Source organism: Dermochelys coriacea, chromosome 10 (genome assembly GCF_009764565.3).
Source record: "Dermochelys coriacea isolate rDerCor1 chromosome 10, rDerCor1.pri.v4, whole genome shotgun sequence".
NCBI classification, from domain to species: domain Eukaryota; kingdom Metazoa; phylum Chordata; order Testudines; family Dermochelyidae; genus Dermochelys; species Dermochelys coriacea.
In genome coordinates, this window is record NC_050077.1 from 61,472,975 (window position 1) to 61,488,087 (window position 15,113).

Genomic DNA, 15,113 nt, shown 5'->3' on the forward strand with positions numbered 1-15,113 from the left:
TGAATTGATTTTTAACCAATGAATTTCAAGTTTCATGATTTAAAAATCCTGAGTTATAGGCAATTTGTAAAGAATATCTCAGAAATTACTCAAAGAACAAAGGGACATAGCAAAGATCACGGTTTAGCAACCTTCACAGCAAGAGCTAGCATTTAATTTGCATGCAGTGACAGAATTTGTTCTTCTCAGATTGCCTTGCTTAGCTACCAACAAATCCAAAAAACAGGACTGTTGAATTTGGTTTCCTGGATATTTTCAATGACAAAAGACGACCAACAATTTTACCTTTACGCAACCATTTCTCTTTAGCCCAGTCCATAAGCATGTAGAGGGTGATCCTGCACTATTGATGTTAATGGAGTTCCGCCATTCACTTCAAAGTGAAGCTGATCTGGGCCCTATACAACTTAGATACATACACTGTGCATGAAGACAGGTGCTCAATGCAACTATACCTTAGAGACAATTTTGTAGATACCCTTTAGAGCTTTAGTACTGTACTTTTCATAGCACACCCATACAAAGTCTATCTATTTTCTTGTGCTTTGGGGATAAAAATTAAATGGTGAGCCAGTTTGACGCAAACAGGAATTAACAGATACGGAGATGCTATCAAGTAGCTGCTGCTTTTATTTGTGATGAATTTTCTTTTAATTTATGTCAAAGGCTGCCTACTCTTGGTGCTGCTTGTTTTTCACCATCTTTCCCAGGAATTCTTCTGCCTGTCCTCCTATGATTACATTTCTGGGACATTGCAGAACTATTGCAGGGATATTAATGCTCATCTGCCCCTGCTGCTGTACACTGTAAGGCACCCTTCAATGAATTGAAGGACGCGACAGACATAGATAACACAGATAGTGTCCTCTGTTTACACAGAGAATGAAGAATCTCCCTCGCTCTTCCATCCCCTATTTTTCATATTATTTATTCCCAAACACATCAAAGTCCTTATCAGGATCTAAAATTAGAAATAAGCTACCCAAGTCAGTAGTTCAAATCTGAAAACAATAAGGCATGAACGGGAGGAAAAAAAAGTCTAATATTTTATGGGATGTTTTCCTAATTCCATGTAAAACTCTGACAACACAATTTGATCCACAAAGTCCAAATGAAAACTAACCGGAAATCTGACTGAGAAAGAACTGACCAATCAGGCCCCAGGAGGATAAATACTGCTCCCTATGGATTGCTATGGCCTGTGTGTCAACTATCCTAAACATTATATCACTGATTTCTCATGTCTCCCATGGATGATGTGGGAGCATATGTATTCTGGAGGGGTTTTGTGTGTGTGTGTGTGTGTGTGATAATTTAAAAATAAATAAATACAATCCTAATATTCTTGATGACATTAACAAGCATGTGACTGGCATTTAAAATGTTGAGGGTAGAGAACTACAGAAGCAAAGCTTAGGAAATCACATGGCCATTTCACCTCTTTCTACTTTCTAACCATTTGGCAAGACCAATCTGCTGATGTAGTAGCATATCAATCTCTCCTCCTTGGATACAATGACTTTGAATTTGGTCATGAGATTCAATCACTGATACATATTTCAAGCGTTTGAACTAAGACACCTGTTGCAGTGAAACTAAATGTATCACTGTTCTAGTCTTCATAGCCCTATATTCTCTATTTATCTAATTTCTATGGAGCAAAATGATCTTGTACATGAACAAACTCCACCAACATACCTCATGTAAATATGTGTATTGCACATGGTATGGAGCAACTTTCTCCTCTCCTTTTATTTCAACGTTGATTTTCAACCTAATGGCACCAGAGACAGCTGATTTATCTGTTCTTTTTTCTGAAGAAACAGAAAAATAATTGTTAAATTATTACCAAGAATACATTTCTGTCAAAACAGAGAAAAAATAACTTCAGTTCTAAAAATTGCTTTGGTCCAAATAATGTTTTCAATGCCCCCAAAGCCCAGCTGTTGAGCACAACATGTATTGATTTTCATACTTAGGAATTTCTAATATAATGTCATTCTTGATATCTTTGTAAACCTGAGCTCCCATATGATCCAGGCTATGGAGCAGAATATTTTGCTGTGAAGTAAGAAATCTCCCATAATTTGTCACCCAAACAAACTCAAAATAGGTTGTACACAAACTTGTGTACTATTTTCTTTTAAAGGAAATGAGTTAATTCTCCTATTTCTTATTTACTATTTTGTTATTATTGGTGCTTCCTCACGGGCATCCCCATTTTCAACATCCTCAAAGACATCCATGCCTGAGGGGAAACTCCAAGTTCTGTGTATAGGTGTGATTCCTGAACTGGGGCTGAATCATACTGAAGAAAACATCTGGAGATCTTTGCATGAAGCCATCTATATTAGTCTATCTAGTTACTACTGCTCCTTGTGCTGACAGCTGTTCTTTGATTTCACCTATTATCATTCCAGCCCACTCCAGCAGTATAATCTGTTTGAACAAGCATTAAAACTTTTTTTAAATAAATCTTTTGTACAGTGCTGTGAAATGAATCATAAGTGAAGGGAATGGTATAAGGAGTAAGAATCTGGCATTCTTATTAATCCAATGCATTTCTTTTTTTAATCTCCCCCACCTCCCCACCCCAAAAAGTGATGTGCGCATACGTGCACTGAAATGACATATACATCCTCCTTTTTAAGACATTACAATTAACAAGCGTCATCTATAAGGTTAATTGTAGAAGATAATTAAAAGCTTTGCAGTCTATGCTTTTTCTTTCTTTTCCCCAGTTATACAGTAAATGTATGTATTTTCAACATTAAAATTGCTTCCAATCAAATCATTTAAGCAACAATTTTTGAGGCATCAGTTATTAATTGAAAGATATTAAGGAAATCTTTCAGGATGACAATGACTTGTTTAACTTATTAAAAAACTACTCTGCATACAAATATAAAATAACACATGGCTAACAGATTTGTTTAATTTTCTGCAAAGAATCAAACATTTTTCTTTACATGTCCATATATTTTAATGGCCAATGAAACTTGAAGTAGAACAGTGGAGAAAAAAAGGTATTACATTGCGTGATAAAAATTTTTGCCCAGAAAACACATGTTCCAACTTTGGCAAACTCCCTGTTACATAATTTACCTTTTGCAAAGCAGGCAATCTAGATAAAACATTATCATCATATTTATATTATCAAACAAATAGAGGAGAGTAGTTGCATTACTTGCATTACAGCACATCTAGTGGATACAAACTTGCTTTCAGAAAAAAGCAATATTGCATGCTTATCTATAAGTAAGCTAAAATCTAATTGCAAACATTAATTATTTGAAGAAATACAAATTGGCACATTGTATGTAATCATGGGCCTCATTCTTATCTCTGATACATGGGTATAAATTAGAAGAGAGTTCAATGATAACAGAATAGCACAAGTGAAATGTCAAAGGAAAATTATGCCCAGGACTATACATAAACATATATTAAATGATAACATGGTTATTATTAGATATTCAGTGAGCAAATGCTTCTATATGTTTTTCTGTGGCTCTTTGTAGATTCATTTCATGTACAATGAGGTGTGAATAAAGTGTTCTGAGGTATTTATTTTACACTCTCCTGATAGCTGTAGAAAAACAACTATCTACCAAATCCTTTGAAATAATCTCATTTTGAATTAAATCAAAAATTTGTCTTTTGGAGTAGGCCTTGCTTTAATTGGCCTGCTATTTAATCTTTAAACAAAGTTTTATTTCCCTTAAATCTGACTCAAAAGTGAGATCTAATTCCACCTTGACCTGAACCTGGAATCCAAAATGGAGTATAATTTTATATATTCAGATGGAGGTTGGTGGAAGCCCCCGGGTAGATACTGATGAACATGGAATTACCCACACTGTACACTTTTATCTGCCCTGTAGTCCCGGGCATCTAATAGTAAAGTTGCAACCTCATTAAAATCATATCAGTGTCTCCTGTCCTTCTTTTGGTGTAGCCGGACAATTCTTTCTCTACAATACTCAAAAGTGAGATCTAATTTCACCCTTTTAACCTGGAATCTAAACGGAGTATAATTTTATATATTAAGGGGCATAATATTTTCATACAACAAATATGCATGACAAAGTTCACAACAGTATACATGTTGAGATTTTTTCCTAAACTAATTTTAAGAAATAATAGAAAATGATTAATACCTAAGTTGTACCATACATCCATTTCTCCGCTTAGTGTTCTCACTTCAATTATTGTTTGTCCCAGAAAGTCATCTGATTCCTTTTTGAAATGTTGCTTTACTCTAGATTTAATATCATCGTCTTCATCCCAGACTCTTACTTTTATTCTGTCTGTGGAGTTATGGCATTCACTGTAAAACAACACACAACAAGATACAGGCCATGATACATTTTCCCAAACAGACTTGTGAATTACTCTTTATTATTATTTATTAGTTGTATTATTGTAGTGCCTAGGGACCCCAGTCATTGACCAATACTCCATTGTGCTAGGTACTGTTGAAACACAGAACAAAAAAGACAATCCCTGCCCCAAAGTGTTCACAATATAAAATAAGAGACAACAGATGTTAGGGAAGCATAATTAAAAACGCAGGGAAAACAAACAGCAGTAGCCTTCAAAACACACCTAATTTCTTGAGGTATGCCTTACTTTCTTCCATGGACACCTCACCACTGGTGAATATCCCCCTCTATGGAAAAAAGTCTAGGGCAGCTGCAGCCAGGGAAGACATTGGCAGAGGGCTCCATTACACCCAATTAGACAAAGTGAAGGGCCAGAAGAACCACAAGGGCCTGGAACTGTTGTGGAGGCACAAAGATTCCATGTGGATGTACATGGCCTCTCACAGACCTTCTGAGGAATCTGAGGGATATGGCGGAGGGGCAGGAGAGGAGGGAGGTGCCCCACAGTATATTACGTGAGAAAGGAGAGGCAGACTTTATACTGTCCTGATGCACTGACAGGACAGAAAACTCAGAGAGGGAACTTTGCAGAGATTTCCTCCCATCAGCTCCTATAGTAAAGCCCATCAGGTTTACAGTTACTTATTTCTCTAACCATTGTGTAGCCAACTGTTGCTCAGTCTTGGCTTTTTAATGCCATCAGTAGGAATCCTCGGGTATAAGAAATCTGCAGAACCATGACTAAGCTGCAGTGTCAGGTTATAGGCAAGCTCACTTTTAGGACACTCTAGCTAGACTGATGCTTGCTTTCTATTATTTGTAGAAGCAACTATGTTATTTCAGAGCTAAATCATTCTGTAATTCTACAAAAAAGTTTTAAAATGTTACCTTAGTTTTAGTTAACCTGCAAAAAGGGTGTTAATTCAATAATAAGCCTGTATCTTTAGCATGGTCGGCTGGAGTAGGCATGAGAATGGTTGCAGATTTCTAGTTTGAGTTCCAATCCCAGCTCTACCATTAATTGACAGTGTGTCTCAGTTTCTCCAGTATTACTATGTGTGACGTTCCCCTGGTGTTATCTGGACTGGTGATCTGCTAGGTCACTCCAATCCTCGACTCTGGGAGCCAGCCTTACCCTGCTCTGCTGTGAGAACCCCCACTCCTGGGATGTTCATGCACAGCCTCTGGCATGTAAGCTGCTCCCAGCTACATGAGTGAGCACTGTTGGCCAGCTGCTGCTTTGATTGGGAAACTGAATAACACTAGCCAATATCTCCGGTCCCAGACACTACCCTGGGAACCTCCATCTTGCAGTCTCCAGTTATGCCTGCTCGACGCTGCAAGCCTATACGAGTTTGTCAGTTTAACAGACATTGATATGCACCAGGCTTATTATCCCAAGGGGAGTCTCTGACATGTTTCAAACCAAATGCACTGCTTCAGGTAGAACAAACAATCAGATTTATTAATTACAAAGATAGATTTTAAGTGATTATAAAAGTCAAAGCACAAGAAGTCAGATTTGGTCAAATGAAATCAAAGCAAAATGCATTCTAAGCTGATTTTAACACTTTCAGTGCCCTTACAAACTTAGATGCTTCTCACCACAGGCAGGCTGGTTGCCCTTCAGCCAGGTTCTCCCCTTTGATCAGCGCTTCAGTAACTTGATGGTGATGTCTGTAGATGGAGGTGGAAGAGAGAGAAGAGAATGGCACACTTCTCTCCCTTTTATCATGTTCTTTCTTTCCCCCCATTTAGGGTCAGGTGAGCATTACCTCATTGTAGTCCCTGACTGACCAACAGAATGGAGGTGACTCACTCGAGAGTCCAACAGATCCTTTGGTGCTGCCTAGGCCAGTGTCCTTTGTACCTGTGAGGCTGGGCTGGGTTTGTTCTATGCATGCCCTGATGAGGTGTGAACTGCCCCTCTGTTCCTGGAGAGATTTGCCTGGGGTTGTTTTAAGCCATGAGGACACATTTTCAGCCTCATAACTATATACATGAAATTACAAGCTATAACATTACTGTAACAATAATTACTATAACATTACTATAACAACAATGCTCAGTGCATCATGAGCCTTCTGAAGACACCCAACATGACAAACTTTTTGCATTGGATTGGTATTGCATTGGATACCACATATCATTTTATAAGGATGAACATGGGGGTTAGGGTGTTCCCCCGAGATACAGAGCGTCACAATATGGTCATATGAATACTTTCCTTCCAACTGGCATTTCACAAGAGTGTTCCAAATATACAGTAATTATGGTTGGCAATGACCTTTGACACTGTAAACACTTTAAGTGGTAAGAGTTATTATCCTCAGCCAATCAATAAGTAAATATGACACATCCATCTTTTACTTTGTTTCACTGTAGCAGTTGTTTGGGTATCACAAAAATGCTTGTGCTAGACCAGTTGCCAAATTTTTAAAATATATAGTGCTTTGATAATTAACAAATAATAATAATTCACTCCAGTGTTTTCTAAAATATTGCCTAGCATCACAGACAAAGTCACCAAATTGCATTTATAGTGTACAGTCCAGTATTGTATACACAGTGGAAACTAAATGAAAACATTTTCATAGGCATTACAGTCGAGAGACATAAATCCCAAACAAGGCCGTGGTAAAGATGAAAGATTTATTCTTTTATTTTCCTGCTTCCTAATTTACTGCCATATCTTATTCTCCTGGAGGAGTGCTAATTCGCATTCTGATATCTACCAGGCTCAGAGAAGAGCATACTGTAGAGAGGCAGGACCACTTGTCCTGACTCCCCTTGCTTTGGAATCCCTTCTCCTTACTGGCTGTGGAGTCCTGACCCCAAAGGACTAAATAGTTTTCCTCAAACTTTCCCCAGTCTGAAGCCCTCACTCCATTTCCCCCAGATTCTGTTCCCATCAGGGAAGTATCCAGACTAGCAATGCATTTTAATTAATAAGGCTAATAAAGCATTTCAGCTCACATCTGCACGTGAAAGCAAGCATAATCAGCTGTTTACATCTGACTGATATACCCAAAATATCAACACTCCTCTTGTAGCTGACAGGTTTCAGAGTAGCAGCCGTGTTAGTCTGTATTCGCAAAAAGAAAAGGAGCACTAGTGGCACCTTAGAGACTAACACATTTATTTGAGCATAAGCTTTCGTGAGCTGCAGCTCACATCATTGGATGCATTTGGTGGAAAATACAGAGGGGAGATTTATATATACACACAGAGAACATGAAACAATGGATTTTATCATACACACTGTAAAAAGAGTGATCACTTAAGATGAGCCATCACCAGCAGCGGGAGGGGGGAAAGGAGGAAAACCTTTCATGGTGACAAGCAAGGTAGGCTATTTCCAGCAGTTAACAAGAACATCTGAGGAACAGTGGGGGGTGGGTTGGGGTGGGGGAGAAATAACATGGGGAAATAGTTTTACTTAGTGTAATGACTCATCCATTCCCAGTCTCTATTCAAGCCTAAGTTAATTGTATCCAGTTTGCAAATTAATTCCAATTCAGCAGTCTCTCGTTGGAGTCTGTTTTTGAAGTTTTTTTGTTGAAGGATAGCCACCCTCAGGTCTGTAATCGAGTGACCGGAGAGACTGAAGTGTTCTCCGACTGGTTTTTTAATGTTATAATTCTTGATGTCTGATTTGTGTCCACTTATTCTTTTATGTAGAGACTGTCCAGTTTGACCAATGTACATGGCAGAGGGGCATTGCTGGCACATGATGGCATATATCACTTTGGTTGATGCGCAGGTGAAGGAGCCTCTGATAGTGTGGCTGATGTGATTAGGCCCTATGATGGTGTCCCCTGAATAGATATGTGGACAGAGTTGGCAACAGGCTTTGTTGCAAGGATAGGTTCCTGGGTTAGTGATTCTGTTGTGTGGTGTGTGGTTGCTGGTGAGTATTTGCTTCAGATTGGGGGGGCTATCTGTAAGCAAGGACTGGCCTGTCTCCCAAGATCTGTGAGACTGATGGGTCATCCTTCAGGATAGGTTGTAGATCCTTGATGATGCATTGGAGAGGTCTTAGTTGGGGGCTGAAGGTGATGGCAAGTGGCGTTCTGTTATTTTCTTTGTTGGGCCTGTCTTGTAGTAGGTGACTTCTGGGTACTCTTCTGGCTCTCTCAATCTGTTTCTTCACTTCAGCAGGTGGGTATTGTAGTTGTAAGAATGCATGATAGAGATCTTGTAGGTGTTTGTCTCTGTCTGACGGGTTGGAGCAAATGCGGTTATATCGTAGAGCTTGGCTGTAGACAATGGATCGTGTGGTATGATCTGGATGAAAGCTAGAGGCATGTAGGTAGGAATAGCGGTCAGTAGGTTTCCGATATAGGGTGGTGTTATATGACCATCGCTTATTAGCACCATAGTGTCTAGGAAGTGGATCTCTTCTGTGGACTGGTCCAGGCTGAGGTTGATGGTGGGATGGCAATTGTTGAAATCATGGTGGAATTCCTCAAGAGCTTCTTTTCCATGGGTCCAGATGATGAAGATGTCATCAATGTAGCGCAAGTAGAGTAGGGGCATTAGGGGACGAGAGCTGAGGAAGCGCTGTTCTAAGTCAGCCATACAAATGTTGGCATACTGTGGGGCCATGCGGGTACCCATCACAGTGCTGCTGATTTGAAGGTATACATTGTCCCCAAACGTGAAATAGTTATGGGTGAGGACAAAGTCACAAAGTTCAGCCACCAGGTTAGCCGTGACATTATCGGGGATACTGTTCCTGACGGCTTGTAGTCCATCTTTGTGTGGAATGTTGGTGTAGAGGACTTCTACATCCATAGTGGCTAGGATGGTGTTTTTAGGAAGATCACCGATGGATTGTAGTTTCCTCAGGAAGTCAGTGGTGTCTCGAAGATAGCTGGGAGTGCTAGTAGCGTAGGGCCTGAGGAGGGAGTCTACATAGCCAGACAATCCTGCTGTCAGGGTGCCAATGCCTGAGATGATGGGGCGTCCAGGATTTCCAGGTTTATGGATCTTGGGTAGCAGATAGAATACCCCAGGTCGGGGTTCTAGGGGTGTGTCTGCACGGATTTGTTCTTGTGCTTTTTCAGGGAGTTTCTTGAGCAAATGTTGTAGTTTCTTTTGGTAACTCTCAGTGGGACCAGAGGGTAATGGCTTGTAGAAAGTGGTGTTGGAGAGCTGCCTAGTAGCCTCTTGTTCATACTCCGACCTATTCATGATGACGACAGCACCTCCTTTGTCAGCCTTTTTGATTATGATGTCAGAGTTGTTTCTGAGGCTGTGGATGGCGTTGTATTCTGCACGGCTGAGGTAATGGGGCAAGTGATGCAGATTTTCCACAATTTCAGCCTGTGCACGTCGGCGGAAGCACTCTATGTAGAAGTCCAGTCTGCTGTTTCGACCTTCAGGAGGAGTCCACCCAGAATCCTTCTTTTTGTAGTGTTGGTAGGAAGGTCTCTGTGGGTTAATATGTTGGTCAGAGGTGTGTTGGAAATATTCCTTGAGTCGGAGACGTCGAAAATAGGATTCTAGGTCACCACAGAACTGTATCATGTTCGTGGGGGTGGAGGGGCAAAAGGAGAGGCCCCGAGATAGGACAGATTCTTCTGCTGGGCTAAGAGTATAATTGGATAGATTAACAATATTGCTGGGTGGGTTACGGGAACCACTGTTGTGGCCCCTTGTGGCATGTAGTAGCTTAGATAGCTTAGTGTCCTTTTTCTTTTGTAGAGAAGCAAAGTGTGAGTTGTAAATGGCTTGTCTAGTTTTTGTAAAGTCCAGCCACGAGGAAGTTTGTGTGGAAGGTTGGTTCTTTATGAGATTTCAGAGTAGCAGCCGTGTTAGTCTGTATTCGCAAAAAGAAAAGGAGTACTTGTGGCACCTTAGAGACTAACAAATTTATTAGAGCATAAGCTTTCGTGAGCTACAGCTCACTTCATCGGATGCATTTGGTGAAAAAACAGAGGAGAGATTTATATACACACACACAGAGAACATGAAACAATAACTGACCGCTATTCCTACCTACATGCCTCTAGCTTTCATCCAGATCATACCACTCGATCCATTGTCTACAGCCAAGCGCTACGATATAACCGCATTTGCTCCAACCCCTCAGACAGAGACAAACACCTACAAGATCTCTATCATGCATTCCTACAACTACAATACCCACCTGCTGAAGTGAAGAAACAGATTGACAGAGCCAGAAGAGTACCCAGAAGTCACCTACTACAGGACAGGCCCAACAAAGAAAACAACAGAACGCCACTAGCCATCACCTTCAGTCCCCAACTAAAACCTCTCCAACGCATCATCAAGGATCTACAACCTATCCTGAAGGACGAGCCATCGCTCTCTCAGATCTTGGGAGACAGACTAGTCCTTGCTTACAGACAGCCCCCCAATCTGAAGCAAATACTCACCAGCAACCACACACCACACAACAGAACCACTAACCCAGGAAACTGTCCTTGCAACAAAGCCCGTTGCCAACTCTGTCCACATATCTATTCAGGGGATACCATCATAGGGCCTAATCACATCAGCCACACTATCAGAGGCTCGTTCACCTGCGCATCTACCAATGTGATATATGCCATCATGTGCCAGCAATGCCCCTCTGCCATGTACATTGGCCAAACTGGACAGTCTCTACGTAAAAGAATGAATGGACACAAATCAGACGTCAAGAATTATAACATTCAAAAACCAGTTGGAGAACACTTCAATCTCTCTGGTCACTCGATCACAGACCTAAGAGTGGCTATACTTCAACAAAAAAGCTTCAAAAACAGACTCCAACGAGAGACTGCTGAATTGGAATTAATTTGCAAACTGGATACAATTAACTTAGGCTTGAATAGAGACTGGGAATGGATGAGTCATTACACAAAGTAAAACTATTTCCCCATGGTATTTCTCCCTCCCACCCCACCCCCCACTGTTCCTCTGATATTCTTGTTAACTGCTGGAATTAGCCTACCTGCTTGTCACCATGAAAGGTTTTCCTCCTTCTCCCCCCCCCCTGCTGTTGGTGATGGCTTATCTTAAGTGATCACTCTCCTTACAGTGTGTATGATAAACCCATTGTTTCATGTTCTCTGTGTGTGTGTATATAAATCTCTCCTCTGTTTTTTCCACCAAATGCATCCGATGAAGTGAGCTGTAGCTCATGAAAGCTTATGCTCTAATAAATTTGTTAGTCTCTAAGGTGCCACAAGTACTCCTTTTCTTCTTTATGAGAGTATCCAGTTTTGAGAGCTCATTCTTAATCTTTCCCTGTTTGCTGTAGAGGATGTTGATCAGGTGGTTCTGCAGTTTCTTTGAGAGCGTGTGACACAAGCTGTCAGCATAGTCTGTGTGGTATGTAGATTGTAATGGATTTTTTACCTTCAGTCCTTTTGGTATGATGTCCATCTGTTTGCATTTGGAGAGGAAGATGATGTCTGTCTGTATCTGTATGAATTTTTTCATGAAGTTGACAGATTTCCACTCTATACGGCTAAATTCAGTGCCTTGCATAATGACAGGTTTCAGAGTAGCAGCCGTGTTAGTCTGTATTCACAAAAAGAAAAGGCGTACTTGTGGCACCTTAGAGACTAACAAATTTATTTGAGCATAAGCTTTCGTGAGCTACAGCTCACTTCATCGGATGCATTTGGTGGAAAATACAGAGGGGAGATTTATATACACACACAGAGAACATGAAACAATGGGTTTATCATACACACTGTAAGGAGAGTGATCACTTAAGATGAGCCATCACCAGCAGCGGGGGGAAGGAGGAAAACCTTTCATAGTGACAAGCAAGGTAGGCTATTTCCAGCAGTTAACAAGAACATCTGAGGAACAGTGGGGGGTGGGGTGGGGGGAGAAATAACATGGGGAAATAGTTCAGATCCAGCCCCTCCTCCACATGGGTGCGGGCTCCCCAGGCAGGGCGCGGGCTTCCCAGTGTGGTTCTGCAGAGGAAGGAGGGAGAGGATCCCAGGAAGCTGAATAGTATGTGCACAGCTCCATGGGGAGGCAGTAAAATTATGGGGAAATTTACCACTGAGATTATGGAGGCCATGCCACTGCATGAATCCTCTCAACTTTCTTATGCAATGGACTGCATATGCCACTGTAATCACTGGATTGTTGTAACTTGCATATGATACTTTGAGTCCTTGTGTGTGTGGGGGGTAGGGGGTTAGAGGATTCCCCCTCCTGCCTACCTCACTTACCTGTCCAGTGCCCAGCCTATCCCGACTCTGAGGATAAAATTGCCCCTTACAGAAGTGTTCTCCTTCCAGTCACTCTCTAATAAGAAAAGATGAATGTGGGGCAAAGTACAGTGTGAGGAGGCTAAAAAGTGATTTGCTTTTTAGTGCACAAAGGTTCCAGGAACATCTGTGTTCCAAAGCTGAAAAGGTTGCAATATATTCAGATACTAAATGGTACATGCAAGTTTTCATAGTTTTTCAATAGAATAGGGGGTACTGCACTCTCACACTTAAAGTGCTTTACAGACATGAATTCATAATGGTCACATCACCCCTTTTTTGTGAGTTCGAAGTGCAGATCTGGATTAACAACCTTTATAAGTAAACATACTTCTGTAATATTTATGTAAACTTAATGTAACCTACACTGTCTCAACTCTATTGTATTTCCTTATATTGTATAGCCAACACGCTCTCTTCCAACAACCCTCCAGCGTCTCCAAGCTCACCATCAGAAGCAAGCTCCCCACAGACCAAGACACACCAAATCAAAGCAGCACCAGGCCCTGCCAAAATCTGAAGACATACCTCCATCACTGGGATGATCAACATGCCCCACAACACACCTTTCAGGATCCATGGGTCCAACACATGCCTGTCACAATATGTGGTATATCTCATCCAGTGCACTAAATGTCCCAACAACAACTATGTGGGTGAAAAAAGACAAGCACTATGCATTTGAATGAACTCACACAGAAAAATGACAAAAGATAAAAACATCACCACCTGTGGATGCACACTTTTCAGAAATTAATCACTATATCTGACCTCTCAGTTCTCATCCTCAAAGGAAACCTGCACAACACCTTCAAAAGACGAGCCTGGAAGCTTAAATTCATAACTTTGCTCGATGCTAAAAGTCATGGACTGAATAGACACATTAGATTTGTGGTTTATTGCAATAATCTATAACCCACTAATGCCCAATCCAAGCAAGCATTCCTACTTCCTCCTTTCCCTCCTATGACTGGAAAGGTGTGAACTAGCCACTTCACTTTGAATGGTCCCCTGAAATATGTGTTAACTTCTTATGCTAAACAATCTGTTCCACCTTGTATTTAGCTGTGACCCTCTGAGTACATTTCCCAGATGTGAAAAAGAGCTCCGTATAAGCTGAAAACTTTCTCTGAGCAACAGAAGTTAGTCCAATAAAAGATATTACCTCACCCACCTTCTCTCTCTCTCTTTTAATATTTAAATCAGAAAATAACTTGTATTTTGTTCAATTCTATTTATCATTAATTTTAAGACATTGGTAACTAAACCAAGAGCTGGATGAAAAAAATGAATTTGGCTGAGAATACAACTAAATGCTGTTGTATAGCAATTAATATATCTGTGTTGAGCAGAACAGTAGTTTAATCACAGAAACTCCTCATTGTGTTTAGGAAGAGCTCTCTTCTAATCAGCAGAGGAGTTGCTTACTCTGAAACTTTAAAGCATCAATTTTATATTGCTAAAAGGAAATCAATTTTCTTGAAACATCTAAATTTTCTTGTTATTTCACATAGAAATGAACTAGCACTGTATGCTGGCAAAATTCTGGAAATAATCAATAGATTAATATAGGCTAGGGATGGGACAAGTCTACAGATTGTGATTTAGACTGATATTTAAAATGTCTGTTAAATTTCCAATCCCCCCCCACCCCCTAAGACTTGGTAACATCCTTACCAGCCAACTTCCACTTATGCAAATTGTAACAGCTGCCTTGGAAACCACAAAAACTTTTCCAGTGGTTTATTCATTTAATTTAAATACAAATGCAATGAAATTATGAGCAAATTAATGTTGTTCCTCAAATACAACAGTGATTAAACTCAAAAGCTACAAGAACCTAAGCTCTGGGGGATTCAACTTATTGCATGAAACACTGTAATAAGACACACATGCATTCACAATATGTATAAAGTGAATTTGTGGTAGTTACAAAAGGGCATTAAGTTTTTTGTTGAGGAGAAGGCCTCGTGGAAGGAGGCTTTGCAGCCCCAACACCAATTAAAAGAGCTATGCAGTCTGTAGAAATGTGGGAGGCAGCCAGACAAAGGACAGACTAGATTACTACAAAAATATTCCCTTGCTCCCCAGCTCCTCTCAACTTGGGGAGTTAAGGCTGCTTTGTGCTATACAGCCTTAAATCCTGCTGAAGTCAATTATGGATTCCTCTTGCATAGAAGAATCCTCGGATGACACAGGGCTTCTGTTATAGCTCCTATGCCATCTGTTAGGGGGCTTATTCCTTCACCCACTTACTTCCCTTGTCCTTCTCACATGAACAGAGGCCAACAATACCCAAAGTCCAAAGGTGCAAACAATTTAATGTTTATTGGGGTGAACTTCCAGCAAGCATGATTCCAGTTTCCTTCCTTAGTGTCCCCCTTCCCAGCTCTGACACCACAGAGCCTTACACCTGTGTTCCTGTTCCCATTCCTGCCCTTAACCAAACATGATTCCAATTTCCCCACCCCCATTCCGTTCC

General features: G+C 40.7%; 1 protein-coding gene across 2 annotated transcripts in view; it reads right to left on the reverse strand.

Annotated features, from left to right (window-relative positions):
• Positions 1-15,113, reverse strand: part of UNC13C (unc-13 homolog C) — a 476,401-nt gene that overhangs the window by 206,429 nt on the left and 254,859 nt on the right. For both annotated transcript variants that reach the window (XM_043493368.1, XM_043493369.1), the window contains 2 exons: positions 4,161-4,330; positions 1,699-1,814 (listed from right to left, as the gene is read on the reverse strand). In XM_043493368.1, the coding sequence (XP_043349303.1) occupies positions 1,699-1,814; positions 4,161-4,330 (286 nt within the window). The remainder of the gene's footprint in view (positions 1-1,698; positions 1,815-4,160; positions 4,331-15,113) is intronic.